Source organism: Chrysemys picta, chromosome 22, assembly GCF_011386835.1.
Source record: "Chrysemys picta bellii isolate R12L10 chromosome 22, ASM1138683v2, whole genome shotgun sequence".
NCBI lineage: Eukaryota > Metazoa > Chordata > Testudines > Emydidae > Chrysemys > Chrysemys picta.
In genome coordinates, this window is record NC_088812.1 from 5,050,056 (window position 1) to 5,072,206 (window position 22,151).

At 52.2% G+C, this 22,151-nt stretch overlaps 1 protein-coding gene across 1 annotated transcript in view; it reads left to right on the forward strand.

Annotated features, from left to right (window-relative positions):
- Positions 1-22,151, forward strand: part of LOC103307408 (adhesion G protein-coupled receptor E1-like) — a 69,509-nt gene that overhangs the window by 41,921 nt on the left and 5,437 nt on the right. The window contains exons 11-22 of the mRNA XM_065576462.1: positions 6,510-6,656; positions 6,829-6,966; positions 7,685-7,831; positions 8,379-8,455; positions 9,350-9,433; positions 9,970-10,147; positions 12,450-12,569; positions 16,104-16,294; positions 17,645-17,815; positions 18,245-18,439; positions 19,828-20,063; positions 21,044-21,110. Coding sequence (XP_065432534.1) covers positions 6,510-6,656; positions 6,829-6,966; positions 7,685-7,831; positions 8,379-8,455; positions 9,350-9,433; positions 9,970-10,147; positions 12,450-12,569; positions 16,104-16,294; positions 17,645-17,815; positions 18,245-18,439; positions 19,828-20,063; positions 21,044-21,110 — 1,751 coding nt within the window. The remainder of the gene's footprint in view (positions 1-6,509; positions 6,657-6,828; positions 6,967-7,684; positions 7,832-8,378; positions 8,456-9,349; positions 9,434-9,969; positions 10,148-12,449; positions 12,570-16,103; positions 16,295-17,644; positions 17,816-18,244; positions 18,440-19,827; positions 20,064-21,043; positions 21,111-22,151) is intronic.

Here is a 22,151-nt window from a genome sequence, read left to right on the forward strand (position 1 = left end):
CTCACCACACCAGATGCTGCAGGCGGATCTCAGTACACAGGCTGGATTTCCTTTCATTCTGGAACCACTCCCCTTAGTTCAGTGTTTTTCACGACTTCATTGATGTTACCAGCAGAGAGAGATAAGGTAGACAGGAGAGGTGGTGACGGGTATTTTTGTCCCCCTTCTTACACCCCAATCCTTGGGTGCTGGAAATACCCTTGTTGGGTCATGTGGGGAGGCAGTATGTGAGCACCAAACTGTCTTTCAGCTGATGTGTACATTTCCTGTTGAGATCTCCCCAGTTGGTGAAGCTCCCATTAAACGGGGATGACTTTAGCATGTTGCTGGCATGCCAGTGTGTCCTTGTGTCTGAAGAACTGGCCAATGAGGACTACCCAGGAATTACAACATATTTCAGTAATAATCATACAGCAAAATCTCATAATTTCACACGCAGTGTTTGTTACACACATTTCAACAGGATAATAATATTCATCAGATTATGAGTTTCCAAATGATACCTTACAGGGCATACTTTGTACAACATAGATCATAGTCATAAAAAAGTGGTGAACGTGGGGTAGAGGGTGGCACAGCTACGCATCCTATGTCCTCCTGTTTTTCCTGGCTTCAGGGGAGAGGGATGGAGGCCTTTTCTTGATCCTTTGCCTGATGTCTTGAGAAGAGAGGCCAGCTGCCTTGGTCCTCCCATCTCAGCCACCTGCTCTGTTAGGTCCACTCTTTCTCCCTCGCTGCATGATTAACCAGCTTAATGAATGAATATGAACCACACTGAAGAAGTCAAACAAAAGGTGCAAAGGGTTGCTTTCTTTAAATGACATGGTTTCTTTTTCCTTTCGCAGCTGACATGTGTGCGAATTCGTCTACTTGTCCTGATCTTGCAACTTGCAAAAACATCCCTGGGGGCTACCACTGCACCTGCAAAGGCGGGTTTGTGCCTAGTTTTGGGGCAGAACCATTCATTGATCCAACAGTGAAGTGTGTTGGTGAGTATCAGCTCCGGAGCCCAGCTAAGTGAGCGGAAGCTCTGTAATGGGGCGACTGTAATGTAGGTTGCTCTTCTGTGCTTGGGAGCAGCTCTTGCTGTATCAATGTACTCTACAGACCTGCGAATACGATGCAGTGATTAAAGCCATGTTTACACTTCCAGCTGGGGGTGGGAGAGTATAAGCTCATAGATAGTCCGACAATGTTAGGGTTACCATCCGTCTGTATTTCCCCGGATATGTCCGGCTTTTGCGTCTCTAAATAGCCGTCCGGGAGGAATTGGTAACATGGTTAAAATATCCGGGGAGGTTTTCTCCCTCGCCTCCCTCCCTTCCTTCCATGCAGAGTGTGGCTGCTGATTGGGCGGCTAGGCCGATTGACCCACTCCCATTGGCCTCCAGCAGCCAGAGCCCTCCCCTGCTCCCCCCTCCCTCTCTCTGTAGTCCTGTGTAACACACAAACCGACCCACGTGGAGCCAGAATGGTAAGAGGAGTCGGGGGGGGGGCAGTCAGGGAGCGGGGGAGTGTTGGATGGGTCCCCAGCCTCCACCTGCCATCCCCCCTCCGTGCATTCCCCCCTCCGTGGGTCCCCCATTCCTGTCTGCCTCTCCCTTGTCTCCATGTACTGCCAGAGCCAGCAGCAACTGCTGTCTGCTGCCCCCGGGTCCTAGTGCCCCCATCCACTAATGGGAAGACAGACTGCCCTTACCCTGCCCTTCCACCCTAGCCCTGAGCCTCTCCAACACCCCAAACCCCCCAGCCCCAGCCCTCATCCCCACACGCCCTAATCCTCTGCTCCATCCCTGAGCCCCCTCCTGCATCATGAACCCCTCATCCCCAGACCCACAGCCCTCACCCCTGCATCCCCTCCTATCCCCAAACTCCCTCCCCCTTCCCACACACCCCCTCCTGTCCTCAAACTTCCTCCCAAAGCCTGCACCCCCTCCCTTTGCACCTCCTCTCACCCCCAAACTCCATCCCAGAGCCTGCACCCCTCACCCCCTCCTGCACACCCACCCCCTGCCCCAGCCCGGAGCCTGCACCCAGCACCCAAACTCTATCCCAGAACCTGCACCCCTCCTGCACCCTAATCCCCAGCCCAGGACCTGCACCCCAGACCTCCAACCCCCCTCCCAGAGCCTTAGGCAGGTGGGGTGGGGGGTTCTGGGCACCACCAAAATTTCTACAACCCTGCCACCCATGCGAGTGGATAAGGGTCAGGGCAGTCAGGGGACAGGTAGGGTCCTGGGGGGTCAGTTAGGGTAGGGGGTTCTCAGCAGGGGGCAGTCAGGGGACAAGAAGCAGGGGGGGTTGGGGTTCTGAGGGGAGCAGTCAGGGGGTGGGAAGTGGGAGGGAGTGGATGGGGCGGGGCGGGGCTAGGGCGGGGCTTCCCCCCCCCCCCCAGTATCCTCTTTTTTGTTTGTGGAAATATGGTAACCCTATCCGACATTCCAACAAAGGGTAATGTTTATGCCCCAGCATTCAAGTAGAGGTTTCCCAAACGCACTGGTGTAGATCAAACAATAAAACATGTTTATTAACGAGAGAGAGATTTTAAGTGGTAAGGCACAAAAGTCAGAATTGGTTACAAAAGAAATGAAAAGATAAAACCTCAAGCTAATTCCTAAATGTTACCAAGCTGGGTCATGGTGGTAAGCAGTATGCGAGCACCAAACTGTCTTTGAGATGATTTGTAAATGTCCTGTTTGCAGCTCCCCAGTTGGTGAATCTCCGATGAACCAGGGGGTGACTCTTTAAGATGGCAAAAACCCTTTTGCCTGAGAAGACACGCTGCTCCTGCAGATAAGCCTGGAATCTGAGCACCCTTGGCAGACAGTGCCTAGCCGTGTTTTTTCCTTTGCATTTTGGCAGCAGCTTCCCAGTGTGGATCGTGGGTTGTGTAGACAGTTACCCAAACAGCGATACGACTGCTGTGGTGGGGACTTGGCCCTTTTGAAATACCGGGAGGAGTGGCAAGCCATGAGGTGGCCGACCGGGATCTCCTGCATAGTTATTTGTGTGCCTTGCAGAGATTGTTTGATACTTCTTTCCCTGCGCCCCCGGGCTGGGAGATGGCTTGAGTGCCGCAGAACTTGCTGTGCTCAGTCTGGCAATGGAGATAGGAGCGTATGCCCAGTGCCAAGCCAGGAGAGAATCCTATGCGAAAAGCCAGAGTATAAATGGTTTAATAGGGGAACTTCATAACCTGCTGGTGAAGGAGGGTGACGTGCTGGATAAACCTATGGACTGGCTTATACACAGAGTTCAAAAGCCTCAATCTGATGTTCTAATGAGCTCTTCAGCTTGTTGATGATTATGATGAAGGTCTTAACTCTGAAGGCCTCCTTGTCACTGAAGGAGTGGGCAGTTGCGTGTCATTTCTTCTGTCATTTGTGGTGTTTGGCTGCCTTATACTCATGGTTAGCAGTCCTTGCAGCCCCCTGAATTTCATACTCATCAAAACTATCTCACATTTGTTGAAGAACAGTTCCAAGACTCCTCATTAGGTTTACAGCAGTGGAAAGGTCAATTTGAACACGTTGCAAGCTTAGATTGCACTTGCTTTACATGATGCAGTATCAACCTGTGGAACTCCCTGCCACAGTATCCCATGGAGGCTGCAAATTGACCAGGTTTTGAAGAAGGATTAGAATTTGATATAAATAATGAGACCATCTGAAATGATCTTCTGAAGCATCTAGTACCAGCCACTGTTGAAAGCAGGATTCTGGGCTAGATGGGTCACTGATCTGAGCCAGTCTGTCCATCCCTGTGTTTCTAAATGACTGATGTTTTCAGACCTGCATGCTAAATGCTCCATTCATGATTTCTATACCCTAACCCCTGATAAATGTGGCTTATTAACCATCTCCAAGTGTGACAGCCATTGTCTTGGTTGATTCACAAACGGGGGATCTCTACAGCTGAAAGCATGGGCTGCTAGAGCTTGAGTTAAAGAACCAAGGATGTGTAGCCAGGGGTTGTAACAACTCTCTGTCCTCTTGCACACTGGCACATAGGGGGGACCTGTAACACCCACCCACAGTGGGTAACACAAGCACCTCTCCGGGTGACCGAACGACAACAGGTTCTGTTCTCTCTTGCTTAGATGCCGATGAATGCACTCAGGACTCCACACTCTGTGGCCCGAATGCCAGCTGCACAAACACTGAAGGAAGTTTCGTCTGCAAGTGTTTGAATGGGTACAAACCGCCCAGCGGAGCCTCAGAGCAGCGCGGCATCACCCATCTGAACTGTACAGGTGACAGCTCCTGGGCCAGTCCCGAAGGCGTTCTCGGGGCAGGATCTCTCCTGCGCCTATGACATTAATGAAATTACTCCTTTGTATTTTGGTGCCATCATTTGCCAGGTGATAACCAGTCTGATCACAATTGGGATTGACCGGCCTTTGCTCTCAGGAGTGCCCAATGCAAGGCACCAAGGCTGTTTGGTTTTCATTATCATGTACTGCAAATGCCCTGGAGTCTAGGTTAACATGTACTGGGCCGGATCCTCGGCTAGGGTAAAGGGGCCTTGCTCCAATGGAGCCAATGGGGCCAGATCCCCATCTGGTGCAAATCAGTGTTGCTCCATTGACTTCAATGAAACTACTCCCATTTTACCTTAGCGGGGGAGGTGGCCAGTGATTTGGACTCCTGTTAGACACAGGCTACCTCCCCCGCAGCCAGCCTGGCATCCCGTTCAACTGCACAGGTGAGCGTCCCGTGCGGGGGCTGTGGGTGGAGCTCTGGGGTGGGAGGCTGAGGCCGGCTCTCCGGTCGTCCCGCAGACGAGAGCGAGGGTCTGAGCGGCTCTGCCTGCCCAGCCTGGTGTGCGACTGTCTCCAGAGCCCCGGGGAGTGGGGCGAGCTGGCTGTGTCTTCATGGCTGGCTCCACAGTGTTGCTCAGTGGGTCGGGCGACTGCCTGGGAATGAGGAGACGGGAGTTCCAGTCCCAGCCCTGCTCCTGACTTCCTGAGTCTCTGCCCCTCTCCTGGTCTTCTTCACATAGCGCACAGTCAACCTGTAGGACTCCTTGCCTGAGGAGGTTGTGAAGTCTAGGACTATAAGAGGATTTAAAAGAGAACTAGATAAATTCATGGAGGTTAAGTCCATTAATGGCTATTAGCCAGGATGGATAAGGAATGGTGTCCCTAGCCTCTGTTTGTCAGAGGGTGGAGATGGATGGTAGGAGAGAGATCACTTGATCATTACCTGTTAGGTTCACTCCCTCTGGGGCACCTGGCATTGGCCACTGTCAGGATACTGGGCTGGATGGACCTTTGGTCTGACCCAGTACGGCCGTTCTTATGTTCTTGTTTGACTGCAAGTTTGCACTGTGTCTGTGCAGCACCTAGCGCAGTGGGGCCTCTAGGTGTTACCGTAATGCATGTAATAAACACACCGACTAATTCCAAGACCTCTCCTGGCAGATGTGGATGAATGTGCCCCAAACCCTGCAATCTGTGGGCCCAATGCCACCTGCATCAACACACCTGGGAGCTACACCTGCCAGTGCTCACCAGGGCACCTTCCGTCCACGCCAGGGCCTTGGGTATCCGGAACAACCCGCTGCACAGGTGACCATGCAAGCGGTCTTCCCCGGCCTCTCACCGTAGCTCTTACCCCCGAGAAGGACAAAATTCAAGCTCCCAGCCTGGTGTTAAACAGTTTCTCTGCCCAGTAAGGGTGGGGTTCACTCGGGGGACATAGATATTCCTGGGGCCAGAGAGTGACTGTACAGTTCACAGGTGACTGCTAAACTGTATTATAATGTTCAGCCACCAGGTGGCACCATGCGTAACATACTTGACCTGAGGCGGTACCAGGTGTAGCCGGCTGTGTATGAAAGCACCAAGGGGAACACAGCTCTGGTCTCTCGCTCTGGGATGGAGCCAGTCCACAGTGGGTGCAGGAACTGACCCGTGTGCATCAGCCCGGCAACCGGCTGTGACCAGATACTCAAGTGGGAGACGCAGGTTCCCGTCCCCTGGTTGCAATGACCGTGTTACCCAACCGGAGAGCTTGAGAGATACCAGCCTTGCAGCCTAGTGGTTAGGGCTCTCTCCGGGGCGATGGGGAGACCCAGGGTCTTACATCAGGCAGAGGGGGGAAATTGACCCTTCGTGTCCCGTATCTCAGGTGCACGCGCTACCCACTGGGCTCTCGCTTCCAAGGGGTTTTGGGGGAGGCGGCACCACCCCCGCTCCACTTCTCCTTGGAAAAGGGTGACCAGGCTCCTGGATGTGAATCCTGACTCCTCCTCCCTCAGCACCTCCCTGCTCCAACCACCAAACTTCACTCTCCTCCCAAAGCTGAGAAGAGAACCCAGGCATCCTGGCTCCCGCTTCTCAGGTCACTAGCACCCGCTGCCTCTTGGGACTGGGCAGCATTTTGCAAACCTGTTGGGAACCATATTCCTGGCATGGTGCCCCCTCCAATGCCAGGTGCTGGGACCTGCCGTCTCCCCACCCCTCCTCCCATCAAGGGAAGGCTCCATTGCTCCTTCCCCCGTCACAGATATCGACGAGTGTCTGGATGTGGCGTCATGCCCTGCGTACGCCACCTGCACCAACACGCCAGGAAGCCACTACTGCACCTGCAATCCCGGCTTTGCATCCAGTTCTGGGGAGCAGCGCTTCACTGACCCAGCAGCGCAGTGCAACGGTGAGTGCTGGTTCTGGCCCAGAGCAGAGTGATTGATCCAAAAGGCCCCTGAGGCTGGTGGAAAGACTCTCACTGACTCCAATGGGCTTTGGATGAGGGTGTGGGCGGCCCCTGGCAGTAAATCCCTGGGGTTCTAGCATCACGCAGGTCCAACATGGATTCCCTCCCCTAGATATTGACGAATGCTCCCGGGACCCATCGCCCTGCGGCCCCAGCTCCATCTGCACCAACACACGGGGCAATTACACCTGCAAGTGTCGTCCAGGCTACCTCCCCCGCAGCCAGCCTGGCATCCCGTTCAGCTGCACAGGTGAGCATCCCGTGCGGGGGCTGTGGGTGGAGCTCTGGGGTGGGAGGCTGAGGCCGGCTCTCCGGTCGTCCCGCAGACGAGAGCGAGGGTCTGAGCGGCTCTGCCTGCCCAGCCTGGAGTGCGACTGTCTCCAGAGCCCCGGGGAGTGGGGCGAGCTGGCTGTGTCTTCACGGCTGGCTCCACAGTGTTGCTCAGTGGGTCGGGCGACTGCCTGGGAATGAGGAGACGGGAGTTCCAGTCCCAGCCCTGCTCCTGACTTCCTGAGTCTCTGCCCCTCTCCTGGTCTTCTTCACACAGCACATAGTCAACCTGTAGGACTCCTTGCCTGAGGAGGTTGTGAAGTCTAGGACTATAAGAGGATTTAAAAGAGAACTAGATAAATTCATGGAGGTTAAGTCCATTAATGGCTATTAGCCAGGATGGATAAGGAATGGTGTCCCTAGCCTCTGTTTGTCAGAGGGTGGAGATGGATGGTAGGAGAGAGATCACTTGATCATTACCTGTTAGGTTCACTCCCTCTGGGGCACCTGGCATTGGCCACTGTCAGGATACTGGGCTGGATGGACCTTTGGTCTGACCCAGTACGGCTGTTCTTATGTTCTTGTTTGACTGCAAGTTTGCACTGTTTCTGTGCAGCACCTAGCGCAGTGGGGCCTCTAGGTGTTACCGTAATGCATGTAATAAACACACCGACTAATTCCAAGTCCTCTCCTGGCAGATGTGGATGAATGTGCCCCAAACCCTGCAATCTGTGGGCCCAATGCCACCTGCATCAACACACCTGGGAGCTACACCTGCCAGTGCTCACCAGGGCACCTTCCGTCCACGCCAGGGCCTTGGGTACCTGGAACAACCCGCTGCACAGGTGACCATGCAAGCGGTCTTCCCCGGCCTCTCACCGTAGCTCTTACCCCCGAGAAGGACAAAATTCAAGCTCCCAGCCTGGTGTTAAACAGTTTCTCTGCCCAGTAAGGGTGGGGTTCACTCGGGGGACATAGATAGCAGCCTTGCAGCCTAGTGGTTAGGGCTCTCTCTGGGGCGATGGGGAGACCCAGGGTCTTACATCAGGCAGAGGGGGGAAATTGACCCTTCGTGTCCCGTATCTCAGGTGCACGCGCTACCCACTGGGCTCTCAGTTCCAAGGGGTTTTGGGGGAGGCGGCACCACCCCCGCTCCACTTCTCCTTGGAAAAGGGTGACCAGGCTCCTGGATGTGAATAATCCTGAGTGGAAATAGGCGCCTCCCTCTGACCCAGATCTGGGGTCAGCGAACAGTGGGGCTTACTTGCGTAGTAACCCTAGAGCTGGAAGTCACTGGTTTTACAAGCAGGATTTTAAAACCCTTTGTATCCTGGATGTGGACACCCAGCGATTTCCTGCACATTTGATTATTTTTTGTTCATTTCCTCCTAGAGGTCGCTTCAAACGATCTGGTGAGGAATTGCGAGAACCGAGGGCTGCACATGGCTCACGGCTCATCCCCAGACGATGTACGTATCCCAGCATAGTTCACACGCCCCGTTGATCTAGGGACACTCACGGCAAAGGCAGCGGAGGGAGCCCCGGCTGAAATTCTTTAAAGTGACTCAGTGATGGTTTTTGGTGCCTGACTTGAGATGCCTTCAAATGGGCCTGAGTGTGCAGGGAGCGGGCGCTTGCCACTTCCTGGGCACCTTTAAGGAACCTCGCACGAGTGCTGCCAAAATCGAGTTGCTTTGGAGAGTCTGAGCCCTGGTCGATTTTGTCTGCAGTGCGGCCCTCGACTGCCACAGCAAAGCCACTCACACCTGGTGTTTCCGGTGCAGGGGATTTTAATCCAGGGGGTGAAACGTCCTCCTCCCTGCCAGTGAGCGAGCAGCAAAGTGCAGGCTGCAGGAAAATGACAAGAATCATCAAATCTTCAGTGGGTGGAAAACCCCAGTGTAGGAAGCTCCCCCCTACTCCCCCAGCAGCACCAGTCCCGATCCCCATGGTCCCACCAGCAGAACCTCTGGCACCCCAATCCTCCCTTGTCCCTTCTTGCCACCCACAATCCTTTGCATTAGCACTGTGGCTTCAAGCAGGGTGCTGCACAGACCCCTTCCCCCTCCCTCGGACCAAGATCGGGGTCCCCATTGTGCCAGGTGCTGCATGGACACATAGTAAGAGGCAGTCTGTGCCCCCACGACTTACAACGTAAGTGGCAATGTTAGTTGCCCTGCTGTACAGATGGGGAACTGAAACTGTGAGAAATAAGATGGCTTCATGATTATGCTGCAATTTGAACCCCTGGGTCCCAGCCCCATGCCTTGGCCACAAGACCAACCTTCCTGCTGTACGATTGAATTTGTGTTGTATTACGGGCTTTTCCTTCTGCTTCGGCCCCCTCCTTCCGCCCTGCACAGGCTGCCTTCTGCACGTTATTGACCTCCACCTTCAGCGTCTTGGGAGACCCCACCGAAAGGAAGAACTCCAACGTCTCTCTGAAGGTAAGAGAAGCCTGGATGCTTATCGCAGCTTTCAGTCTCTCTAGACCCTCCTGCATCACCCAGGCCACAGAACCCCACCCCACTGAGCCCTGCATCCAGCCCTATAACTAGGGGGTGGGCAGATCCCAGAATTCCCTGGAAGAGAACAGGGCTGATGCTCGTGGTTCACCAGCATCTTGCTGTAGAGAGATCTAATCGGCGCCACACAGGCCCGTAGCAGGGCTGGACCGAGGAAACTCAGCTTTAGAGGCACGAGCCGCTAGCGCTTGAGCCAACGGACTGCAGGCCTGAGCCGAAGCCCACTGAAGTCATTCAAAGCCTCCCGTTGGCCTTGGAGCAGACCCCGGACCTGTAGCTGGCTCAGACCTCTATGGGCCAGCCACTAGATGGGGCATGTTGTAGACGTGGCTCCTCAGCGCAGATGGGACGAAGGGCAGCTGTGAGCATGCCCATCAGCAGCTCTTAGGAGATTGGCCGACCGTTGCTGGGGTAACGCAGCACAGCCAATAAGAACTCTCTGTCTCGCCCCGCCGTAGAAAGCCGCGGAGGGATTTGCCTCCATCCTGGAGCAGTCGCCCTCCTGGTCCAACCTGAGCACGAAGCAGCTCTCCGCCATGGCCACCGTCTTCCTGGAGAACGTGGAGAATGTCGTGCTGGCCGTCTTCGACAACCCGACCGGGAATGGGAGCCAGACCATCCAGATGCAACAACTGGGTAAGAAGCTGGGTCTTGGGGGGTGGGTGGTCAGAACAGGTGGGAGCTGCACGTCACAAGCAGGATGACTCGGCCCAATAGGGATGGAGCCTGCCTGGTGACCAATCAGCAGGTGCAATATCTAGTTGGCTCATTTCTCTATGGCCTCCCTATTATGAACATTATGGTATCATCTATTTTTCTATGGCCTCCGTATTATGACCATTACGGTAGCACCTAGAAACCCCAGCTGAGACCGGGACACTGTTGTGCCAGGCGCTGCACAGACACGGGGGGAGAGAGAGTCCCTGCTGCGAAGAACTTCCAATTTAGACAAACAAAGGGAGGCTCATTATCCCTATTTTACAGAGGAGGGAAACTGAGGCAGGGAGCTGCAGTGACTTGCCCAAGGTCACACAGGGATTCGATGGCAGAGCTGCGAGTTCAGCTTGGATCTCCTGCCTGAACCACAAGGCCGTATCCCTCGATCCAGCTCTCGGGATCCCAGCCTGCATGTACCGATGGCTGCAGTTCCCATTCTCAAGCAAGGCCACATTCCCCGCCCCCATCTCATAGACTCAGAGACTCATAGACTTTAAGGTCAGAAGGGACCATTATGATGATCTAGTCTGACCTCCCGCATGATGCGGGCCACAAAAGCTGACCCACCCACTTTCCCTTAACTCAGCTGTTGAAGTCTCCAGATCGTGATTTAAGGACTTCAAGTCGCAAAGAATCCTCCAGCTTGCGACCCCTGCCCCATGCTGTGGAGGAAGGTGAAAAACCTCCAGGGCCTCTGCCAATCTACCCTGGAGGAAAATTCCTTCCCGACCCCAAATATGGCGATCAGTAGAACCCCGAGCATACAGGCAAGATTCTCCAGCTGGACCCTCTTTTTACCAGCGATGGCACATTATTGCCTAATTGACTAAAATCACGTTATCCCATCAAACCATTCCCTCCATAAACTTATCTAGCCTAATCTTGAAGCCAGAGAGGTCTTTCGCCCCCACTGTTTCCCTCGGAAGGCTGTTTCAAAATTTCACCCCTCTGATGGTTAGAAACCTTCGTCTAATTTCAAGCCTAAACTTCCCCACGGCCAGTTTATATCCATTCGTTCTCGTGTCCACATTAGTACTGAGCTGAAATAATTCCTCTCCCTCCCTGGTATTTATCCCTCTGATATATTTAAAGAGAGCAATCATATCTCCCCTCAGCCTTCTTTTGGTCAGGCTAAACAAACCGAGCTCCTCGAGTCTCCTTTCATACGACAGGTTTTCCATTCCTCGGATCATCCTAGTGGCCCTTCTCTGTACCCGTTCCAGTTTGAGTTCATCCTTTTTAAACATAGGAGACCAGAATTGCACACAGTACTCCAAATGAGGTCTCACCAGTGCCTTGTATAACAGAAGCAGCACCTCCTTGTCCCTACTAGAAATACCTCGCCTAATGCATCCCAAGACCGCATTAGCTTTTTTCACGGCCACGTCACATTGCCGACTCATAGTCATCCTGTGGTCAACCAGGACTCCGAGGTCCTTCTCCTCTTCCGTTACTTCCAACTGATGCATCCCCCGCTTATAACTAAAATTCTTGTTAGTCATCCCTAAATGCATCACCTTACACTTCTCACTATTAAATTTCATCCTATTACTATTACTCCAATTTACAAGGTCATCCAAGTCTCCCTGCAGGATATCCCGAACCTTCTCCGAATTGGCAATACCTCCCAACTTTGTGTCATCTGCAAACTTTATCAGCACACTCCTACATTTGGTTCCGAGGTCAGTAATAAACAGATTAAATAAAATCGGACCCAAAACCGAACCTTGAGGAACTCCACTGGTAACCTCCCTCCAACCTGACAGTTCACCTTTCAGTACTACCCGCTGCAGTCTCCCCTTTAACCAGTTCTTTATCCACCTCTGGATTTTCATATCGATCCCCATCTTTTCCAATTTAACCAATAATTCCTCGTGCGGTACCGTATCAAACGCTTTACTAAAATCGAGGTATATTAGATCCACCACATTTCCTTAATCTAAAAAGTCTGTTACTTTCTCAAAAGTACATCTACAGGTCCCCAGTCCTCCCTTGTTCTTAAACCCCTCGGGAGAGGCTTGGTCCAAGGGCCCCATGAAACTTCCTCCCTATCTCTTTCCTGTGGGCACAAAAGCCTCTTCCCCTGTCAGCTGGACGTGTTTCTCTGTTTCCCTCTCTCTCTGGGCCATCAACCATGGATCGGCTCTGCAGAGCGAGTGATGGCCCTTGCCCGAGGAGCCGTTGTGCTGTATCAGACCGTGCTCTTTTCCCTTCTCCTTAGCTGTCCAGACCAAAGTCATTGAGGACGGCTGCCCCGGAAAGGACTCAGTCGTCAGCCTGAAAGTCAAAGGGGAGACCATGAAGATTAGCTGCAGAACAATCCAGGGAACAGTGGCACAAGGTACGTCACCACCACCAGAGGGCATGAGACGGATTTCCCAGGCTGACACAGAGAGATGGAAAAATGAACTAGATGCACCGTTGGTGTGATTTGGGATGGCTGGGGTATGGGATACAGGGCTCACAGAACAGGGCTCTGTGATGGAATGGGAATTCCTGGGTTCTTACGTCTACAAATGTAAATTCCTTCTGTCCTAGTCAAGCTGGCTAGAATCAAGGGAACTAGAAGAATTAAGAATGAGGGCTGGTCAAAACTGTTCCATCTACACTAAAAAGTAACAGAGGGTCCTGTGGCACCTTTAAGACTAACAGAAGTATTGGGAGCATAAGCTTTCGTGGGTAAGAACCTCACTTCTTCAGATGCAAGTAATGGAAATCTCCAGAGGCAGGTATAAATCAGTCTGGAGATAACGAGGTTAGTTCAATCAGGGAGGGTGAGGTGCTCTGCTAGCAGATGAGGTGTGAACACCAAGGGAGGAGAAACTGCTTCTGTAGTTGGAAAGCCATTCACAGTCTTTGTTTAATCCTGAGCTGATGGTGTCAAATTTGCAAATGAACTGGAGCTCAGCAGTTTCTCTTTGGAGTCTGGTCCTGAAGGTTTTTTGCTGTAAGATGGCTACCTTTACATCTGCTATTGTGTGGCCAGGGAGGTTGAAGTGTTCTCCTACAGGTTTTTGTATATTGCCATTCCTGAGATCTGATTTGTGTCCATTTATCCTCTTGCGTAGTGACTGTCCAGTTTGGCCAATGTACATAGCAGAGGGGCATTGCTGGCATATGATGGCATATATAACATTGGTGGACGTGCAGGTGAATGAGCCGGTGATGTTGTAGCTGATCTGGTTAGATCCTGTGATGATGTTGCTGGTGTAGATATGTGGGCAGAGTTGGCATCAAGGTTTGTTGCATGGGTTGGTTCCTCAGTTAGAGTTGTTATGGTGCAGTGCGTGTTTGCTGATGAGAATATGCTTAAGGTTGGCAGGTTGTCTGTGGGCGAGGACTGGCCTGCCTCCCAAGGTCTGTGAAAGTGAGGGATCATTGTCCAGGATGGGTTGTAGATCACTGATGATGCATTGGAGAGGTTTAAGCTGAGGACTGTAGGTGATGGCCAGTGGAGTTCTGTTGGTTTCTTTTTTGGGCCTGTCTTGTAGCAGGAGGCTTCTGGGTACACGTCTGGCTCTGTTGATTTGTTTCTTTATTTCCTTGTGTGGGTATCGTAGTTTTGAGAATGCTTGGTGAAGATCTTGTAGGTGTTGGTCTCTGTCTGAGGGGTTGGAGCAGATGCGATTGTACCTCAGTGCTTGGCTGTTGACGATGGATCGTGTGGTGTGACCGGGGTGGAAGCTGGAGGCATGAAGGTAGGCGTAGCGGTTGGTGGGTTTTCGGTATAGGATTGGTGTTAATGTGGCCATCGCTTATTTGTACGGTGGTGTCTAGGAAGTGGACCTCCCGTGTAGATTGGTCCAGGCTGAGGTTGATGGTGGGGTGGAAGCTGTTGAAAGCATGGTGGAATTCTTCCAGGGTCTCCTTCCCATGGGTCCAGATGATGAAGATGTCATCAATATAGCGTAGGTAGAGAAGGGGCATGAGTGGACGAGAGCTGAGGAAGCGTTGTTCCAGGTCAGCCATAAAAATGTTGGCATATTGTGAGGCCATGCGGGTGCCCATAGCGGTGCCACTGGTCTGGAGGTATATATTGTCACCAAATTTGAAATAATTGTGCGTGAGGATAAAGTCACAGAGCTCAGCAATAAGTTGTGCTGTGTCATCATCAGGGATACTGTTCCTGACAGCTTGTATTCCATCTGTATGTGGGATGTTTGTGTAAAGAGCCTCTACATCCATGGTGGCTAGGATGGTGTTTTCTGGGAGGTCACCAATGCATTGTAGTTTTCTCAGGAAATCTGTGGTGTCACGGAGATAGCTGGGAGTGCTGGTGGCGTAGGGTCTGAGTAGGGAGTCCACATATCCAGACAGTCCTTCAGTGAGAGTGCCAATGCCCGAGATGATGGGGCGTCCAGGATTTCCAGGTTTGTGGATCTTAGGTAGTAGATAGAATAACCCCGGTCGGGGCTCTAAGGGTATGTTGATTTGTTCCTGTGTTAGTGTAGGGAGTGTCCTGAGTAGATGGTGCAGTTTCTTAGTGTGTTCCTCAGTGGGATCTGAGGAAAGTGGCCTGTAGAATTTGGTATTGGAGAGTTGTCTGGCAGCCTCCTTCTGGTAGTCAGACCTGTTCATGATGACAACAGCACCTCCTTTATCAGCCTCTTTGATGATAATGTCAGGGTGGTTTCTGAGGCTGTGGATGGCATTGCGTTCTGCACGACTTAGGTTGTGAGGCAAGTGATGTTGTTTTTCCACAATTTCTGCCTGTGCACGTCGGCGGAAGCATTCTATGTATAGGTCCAGACTGTCATTTCGACCCTCAGGAGGAGTCCATGTGGAGTTCTTCTTCCTGTGTTGTTGGTGGGAGGGTATCTGTGTATCAGTGCGCTGTTCAGTGTTATCTTGAAAGTATTCTTTGAGTCGGAGGCGGCGAAAGTAGGCTTCCAGATCACCGCAGAACTGTATCATGTTCGTGGGGGTGCTGGGGCAAAAAGAGAGTCCCCGGGATAGGACAGTACTACACTGTACTTCAATGGAAAATTGGGTCCTCAGAAAATGCAATTCTTCATGAAGTGGCTGATTTCTGCAGGAAACTTAGATTGCGTCTTGAAAAACTGGCTGCCCCAAACGCCCTCCAACCTGAAATATTTTCTGCTTTTGGCTGAAGACCTAAAATATCTTGATTCTGAAATCATGTTCCTGATGCCTCATGCTCCCATTCCCCTCCACAGGCCAGGCTCTCCAGCCAGGCTTCATCTCCCATGATACACTGTGGCTAGATAATTGCCATGGTGCATCATGGGAGATGCAGACCAACCAGGGAGCCTGGCTCATAGAGGAGAAACAGGAGCACAAGGCACCAGAACCATAACTCCCAGGAGGCATTGCAGTAGCATTTTTAAATCAAAAATTTGGTTTCCATTTTTTTTTTTGCCCCAAACTCAAGCTTTTCACCAGGGGAAAAAAAACCTTTTCCAACTATCTCTGTTAATGTCAGACGTTTTCAGAAAACCAGCTTCAGGGGCTCTCCAAAAACTGTCACACATTTGGGGGGATTTTCAAGATCCGCCCACCCCTTATAACACTGTAACGCTGAAACAAACACACAACATTAAGGAGCCCCCTGCCCTCTGTTGCGTTCCGTAATTTATGGACAGCCCCTCTGTCTTGTCGTCAGTGCCAGCTGAACTGCAGTTCTAAGTAGAAGTCTGGCTGTCCGGCCACCTGGGTTCTCTTCCCGCTCTGTTGCTGGCTTGCGGTGCCATTGTGTTACTTTTCTGTGCCTCGTTTTTATCCGTGTGAGGGTCTGAAGTGATACATTACCCAGCTCCTGAAGCGGGGGAGTTGTACAGTGCTTTGCGAGTCCCCTGGTGCAATGCGGGTAAAGAAGCCGATAACTCACCTGGTTTCTCCTTGGGGATACTTGCAGCCCGGGCTGGAGTGGCGTTTGTCTCCTACGTGGGCCTGGAGTCCATCCTGAAAGGCAGCTTCTTCCATGGCCAAGGGGCCACTTCTGTCCGGCCAGTGCAGATAAATTCCAGGGTTGTGAGTGCCTTCCTGACCAGCGAGACCAAAACCGATTTCCCGGATCCAGTCAATTACACCTTCCAGAACATCATGGTAAGGCCGGCTGCATGTCCCCACATGAACTGCTGCTGGGATTGATTCTGACTTTTTCAGGAGCAGTCTGGCTTCTCTAGTCGGGATGCTGCATTGAATTAACTCTCAGGTGGGGAGGAATTCTTGTGTTCTCCCCCAAGTGTGGTGCTGCCTTGGGCGGGAAGGGGGGGATTGAAGTCATCACCTCTTGATGAAAAAGTCTGAATTTCTGCTCCAGCCGCTAAAGGGACAGCTCAATTAACCGAGCGTCGGTAGTAGACACATAAATTTCCCGCTACTGGGGTTGAGTGACAGGGGAAGAGAGCAAAGAGAAACACGGGGAGACAGTGTGGCCTAATGGATAGCGCACTAGTGGGCGACCTGGGTTCTACTCCTGGTTCTGCTACTGGCCTGCTGGGTGACCTTGATATTCCCCCCACCACCACTCTGTGCCTCAGTTTCCCCATATGTCAAATGGGGGTAATGACTTTTTTTGAAAGTGCCTTGACTGATGGATGGAAAGCACTTCAGAGCTAGGTGTTAATACTAGCAGCAGGGATAGATTTTCTTCTGCTTCATTAAGGCAGACACAGAGTCTGGGAGCCCTTCAGATCCAGCCCATATGTGTTCTTTGGCCCCACTCTCTGTGGGGGGGCGTAAAGAGACTGTTAACTCTCTGCCCTACTGTTCAGTATTTGTGCTAATGCACAGGCTGAAATCAGCGCCCCCTTCTGGCAGGAACGGCTCATCATGTGAGACAGCCCTTGCCGCCAAGCGCTTAGTCTGTCTAGCCCAGGGATCGGCAACCTTTCAAAGTGGTGTGCCGAGTCTTCATTTATTCACTCTGATTTAAGGTTTCGTGTGCCAGTCATACATTTTCACATTTTTAGAAGGTCTCTTTCTATAAGTCTATAATATATAACTAAACTATTGTTGTATGTAAAGTAAATAAGGTTTATAAAATGTTTAAGAAGCTTCATTTAAAATTAAATTAAAATGCAGAGCCCCCGGACCGGTGGCCAGGACCCAGGCAGCGTGAGTGCCTCTGAAAATCAGCTCGCATGCCGCCTTTGGCACGCGTGCCATAGGTTGCCTACCTCTGGTCTAGACAAAGGGTGGGAGGGGAAACTGAGGCACAGAGCAGGAGAATGACTCCGTCAAGGTCACACAAGAGGCCAGTGGCAGAACCAGGACTAAAACTCAGGTTTCCTGCGTTCCAATCTGATACCCCGTCCACTGGTCCGCACGGCCTCTGTTAGTCTGCCCCTCAAGTGCTTTCCTGGAGACCCTGACCCGCGTCCCTGGTATCACGTTTTTTCCAACCTGCGTTATTCTTCGCTTTTTCCTTATTTTTATTTCATTTTTTTGCAGCCAAGCCGCAGCCGCGACGAGCTCATCTGCGTCTCGTGGGAGGCCACGGCCCGGCGTGGCAGCTGGTCTCGGGCAGGGTGCGGGGTCCTGCGCAGGAGCGCCACTCACACCACGTGCAGCTGCAATCGCGTCTCCAACCTGGCCGTCCTCGTGGCATCGGGGGAGATAACGGTAACGGGCCCGCGCTCGCAGACCGAGGCTGCGGGCTTTGCTGGGGGCAGTCGGGCATCCTCTCGGCAAAGGAGAGATTGAAGGAGGACAAGGAGGTAGCTCTGGGGATGTTTACGGGGAGCCCCTCCCCGGCATGGGGGGTAGCGCCGGAGAAAGCGCAAAGGGGCTGGGGGGAGCACTGGATGTGGGCATCACGGGCCGATCACAGGCGGTTCCCCATTCCATGGTCCCCTGCTGGCTCCCAGAGCCCTATGGTTGAAATAAAGGTCCCTGTACAGTTATATGCCCGTGCTCCCCTGGAACAGTTGCGATAATCTGTCACGGGCAGGAATCGGGGGGAGTTCTCAGCAAAGCCCCACCCGCATTAACTGCCCCACATGGGATGACGTGTGGGCTCCTAACGAGCTGTCTGCCCCGCCTCCCCGATAGGCAGACTTCCCACTGTTCCTCGTCTCCCACGTCGGGCTGGCCCTGTCCGTGCTGTGCCTCTTCCTCGCCATCCTCACCTTCCTCCTGTGCCGCTCCATCCGCAACGTGAACACCTCCATCCACCTGCAGCTCTGCCTCTGCCTCTTCCTGGCCGATCTGCTCTTCCTCACCGCGGTGGACAGACCCGGCCATCAGGTAAAGCACTCCCTGCCCCTCGCATGGGGCCGAAGGGGTCAGCGAGAAGAGCCTGGTAGATAGAAAACTGCCTGGGGACTCTGGTGACCTGGGTTCTAGTCCTGGGTTGTAGTCCTGGCTTTGCCCTTAACCTGTTGGTGATGCTGGGCAAAGCACCTTCCTGTGCCTCAGTTTCCCTATCTGTAAAATGGGGGTAATGATACTGACCTACTTTGAAGAGTGAGTGATTATTGGGTATGTAGCTGGTGGTGGCCTTTAGGGCAGAGATGAGATCCTAGGGCAGTGGTTCCCCAACTGGGGTTTGTGAAATGTTACAGGGAGTTCTTGGGGGGAAAAAATTCTCTCGTGGCAGACAGAGCTGTTCTTAAGGTCCCCAAGCAGCATGGGGCCAGCAGCCCAGAGCCTGTCTATCACAGTGAGGAAATTTAAACTTCAAGACTCCTTATAAGAAAGGGAAGTGGATATTTTTTGCTGTTTTTTAAAAGGAAATAGGCAGCTAGTATTGTTTTTAAAATTATTATGAAGAACAAGTTTAAGCTTCGTTGTTGTGCGTTTTTTGCCTGGACTGCTCAAGACCTCAATGCTTGTGTAGAAGGAACTCTTTGAGTTGGCGTCTTAAATACGTTCCTGCTGTTTCACATCCGATACTCCTTGATGAAACATAGAAGCCTTGTCTTATAACAGGCTTATTCACAGTGATACAAGCTACGGAAGTGAGAGCTTGGAAGAGTGTTACCGTTTTCATAATGTGATAATATTGTAATGATTAATAATAATAAATAGTGTGTAAGAAGCATGTCATAAAAAACAAATTTTATATTTCCAAGATCACTGCTTTTATCATTTATATTTCAGGTAAAGGAGAAAATCCCTGGAAATATTCATTTTTAGGAGGGGGTTCGCAAGACTTGACATTTTAGTGAAAGGGGTTCACAGGTTGTTCAAGTTTGGGAACTACTGTCCTAGGGCAAACCCCTTCTTGCAATGGTAATTCACAGGGGTGGGTTTGATGCAGGTGAACCAAGCCCAGACAGTTAAATGAAAGAATCATAGGACTAGAAAGGACCTCGAGGAGTCCTCGTTAGTGCAGGCTGAAGCCCCCAAACCTCCAGTGGGCTCTTTGAAATGCCCCCCTGAGCTGGGATTTGTGTGGCAGAAGACAGCGGTGGCCACAGTGCCCCTGATGGTCAGATGGAGGCGATGCTCAAACGTTGTTTAGCCGGGCTGCTGGACACAGACCCTGTGGTTCTCTCTGGCTCGCCAGCTCCCGCCCTGTTCTGCATAGTGTTGCCACTAGGGGTCACCCTAAGTGCTGGCCTGGCCTGGGGAACCACGCAGAAGCAGAGCCCGGGATCTCTGCGCTCACGCGGGCGTTCTTCCCTCCCCAGCTGGCCTGCGCCGTCATCGCTGGCATCCTGCACTACCTCTTCCTGGCCTGCTTCGCCTGGATGTTCCTGGAGGCCGTGGTGCTCTTCCTCACCGTCCGCAACCTCGGGGTCGTCAACTATTTCAGCACCCACAGCCCCAAGATGGGGCACCTGAGCCTCTTCGGCTACGGCTTCCCCGCCCTGGTGGTGGCCGTCTCGGCGGCGGTTATGCCGGAGGGCTACGGCAAGCGGGAAAAGTGAGTGCCCGAGCTGGGGAACTGGCCCTTTGCAACTGTGGCCTAGCAAGTGGCAATCGATTGCCGAGCCCTTCCACGGCCAAGCGCCGCAGTGGGGTTGACAGGCAGGAGTCTGCAGTGGTTAGGGTATTAACATGTGGTAGGAGAGATGCAGGTTCAAGTCCAAGCTTTACTACTGGCTTGATGCTGGGCAAGCCAACTAGCTGCTCCGTGCCTCAGTTTCCCCATGTGTGAAATGAAGATAATGGCACTGCCCTGCTGCACCGGGGCGTTGGGAGACAAAATCAATTAAAGATTGTTAGATGCTACGGTGATAGGGCCTTATAAGTCCCTAGAAGTAGACGGTCCTAATCTAAGGCATTCTCGGCTTCAAGGAAATTTGATGTACTGTGGTTAGACCTGCAGGCCAAATTTGCTGTGTGAGTGCAAAAAGGGGAGTGAAGAGAGTAGGTCCTGTCTTACGGCAGCACTGTGTGTGTGTGTGTGTGTGTGTGTGTGTGTCCCAGCGCTCCCCAGGGAAAGACTCTCTGGACCAGTGGGCGTCTGTCTCGACAGCTGTGCTGCTGTCCTTCATGAACGAATTAGTCACTTTCTAGCATCTAGTCGACTGGGGCGCAGGACACCTGGGTTCTCTCTCTGGCTCTGCTACTGACCTCTGTCCATGACCTTGAATAAAATTAATAGATTCTATGGCCAGACCACTGCGATCATGTGGTCTGGCCTCCTGTATAACACAGGCCAGAGAACTCCCCTGAAATGTGTCACTTCCCCCTTCTCTGCCTCAGTTTCCCTTCCCCCACATCTGTCTTATCATTTAGATTGTGCTGGTAGGGGCAGGGTCTGTCCCTCACTCTGTAGCTGTGCCCAATGGGACTCCAGTCTCGGTGGGAGCCAGTTCAGGTAGCACTAATATCAATGATAATCGCTGCACCAGGTTGCTGATGTTCAGTGAATGTCACATCAACCTTTTGTTCTTGTAGCTGCTGGCTCAGCATGGAGAAGGGGTTCATCTGGAGTTTCCTGGGGCCGGTGTGTGTCATCATCGGGGTACGTATTCATTGCGGCTCGACCCTGCTGCCTACCTCGGCACGGTGATGTCTGGAGCGCTGCCTGGCTTCCCTTGTCTATTGCTAAGCACTGTGGGCCCAATTCATCCCCTGGTGTAATGGTACTGACCTCGAAGGAGTACATGCCAAGGAGGATTTTGGCCCAGTCGGGGAATGGGATGATAAGACCCACCAGATCAATCCTGTGAAAGCCAGTTTGTGGCATCTCGTTGGGACTTCAGATCATGGGGCCAGATCCTCACCTGGCGTAAGTCAGTATTGCTCGGTTGATTTCAGTGGAGCAATGCTGATTTGCACTAGCTGGGGATCTGGCCGAATAATCAGACCAGACAGCAATACACTTGCTCTGGATGGTGACAATTTCTGCTTCTGCTCATGTCAAGACCCCCCCAGCTGCCCATCACATCCCTTCCCTGGAACCTGAGGCAAATTAGTGTTAGTGAGATAAGAACATACAAACATAAGAACGGCCACACTGGATCAGACCAAAGGTCCATAGTCCAATATCCTCTCTTCTGACAGTAGCCAGTGCCAGGTGCCCCAGAGGGAATGAACAGAACAGGGAATCATCAAGTGATCCATCCCCTGTCGCCCATTCCCAGCTTCTGGCAAAAAGAGGCTAGGGACACCATCCCTGCCCATCCTGGCTAACAGTCACTGATGGACCTATCCTCCATGAACTTATCTAGTTCTTTTTTGAACCCTGCTATAGTCTTGGCCTTCACAACATCCTCTATCAAGGAGTTCCACAGATTGACTGTGCGTTGTGTGAAAAAATACTTCCTTTTGTTTGTTTTTAACCTGCTGCCTATTAATTTCACTTGGTGACCCCCTAGTTCTTGTGTTATGAGAAAGAGTAAAAAACACTTCCTTATTTACTTTCTCCACATCAGTCATGATTTTATAGACCTCTATCATATCCCCTTTAGTTGTCTCTTTTCTAAGGGTATGTCAGCGATCGATCCAGCCGGGGTCGATTTATCGCGTCTAGTCTAGACACGATAAATCAACCCCCGAGTGC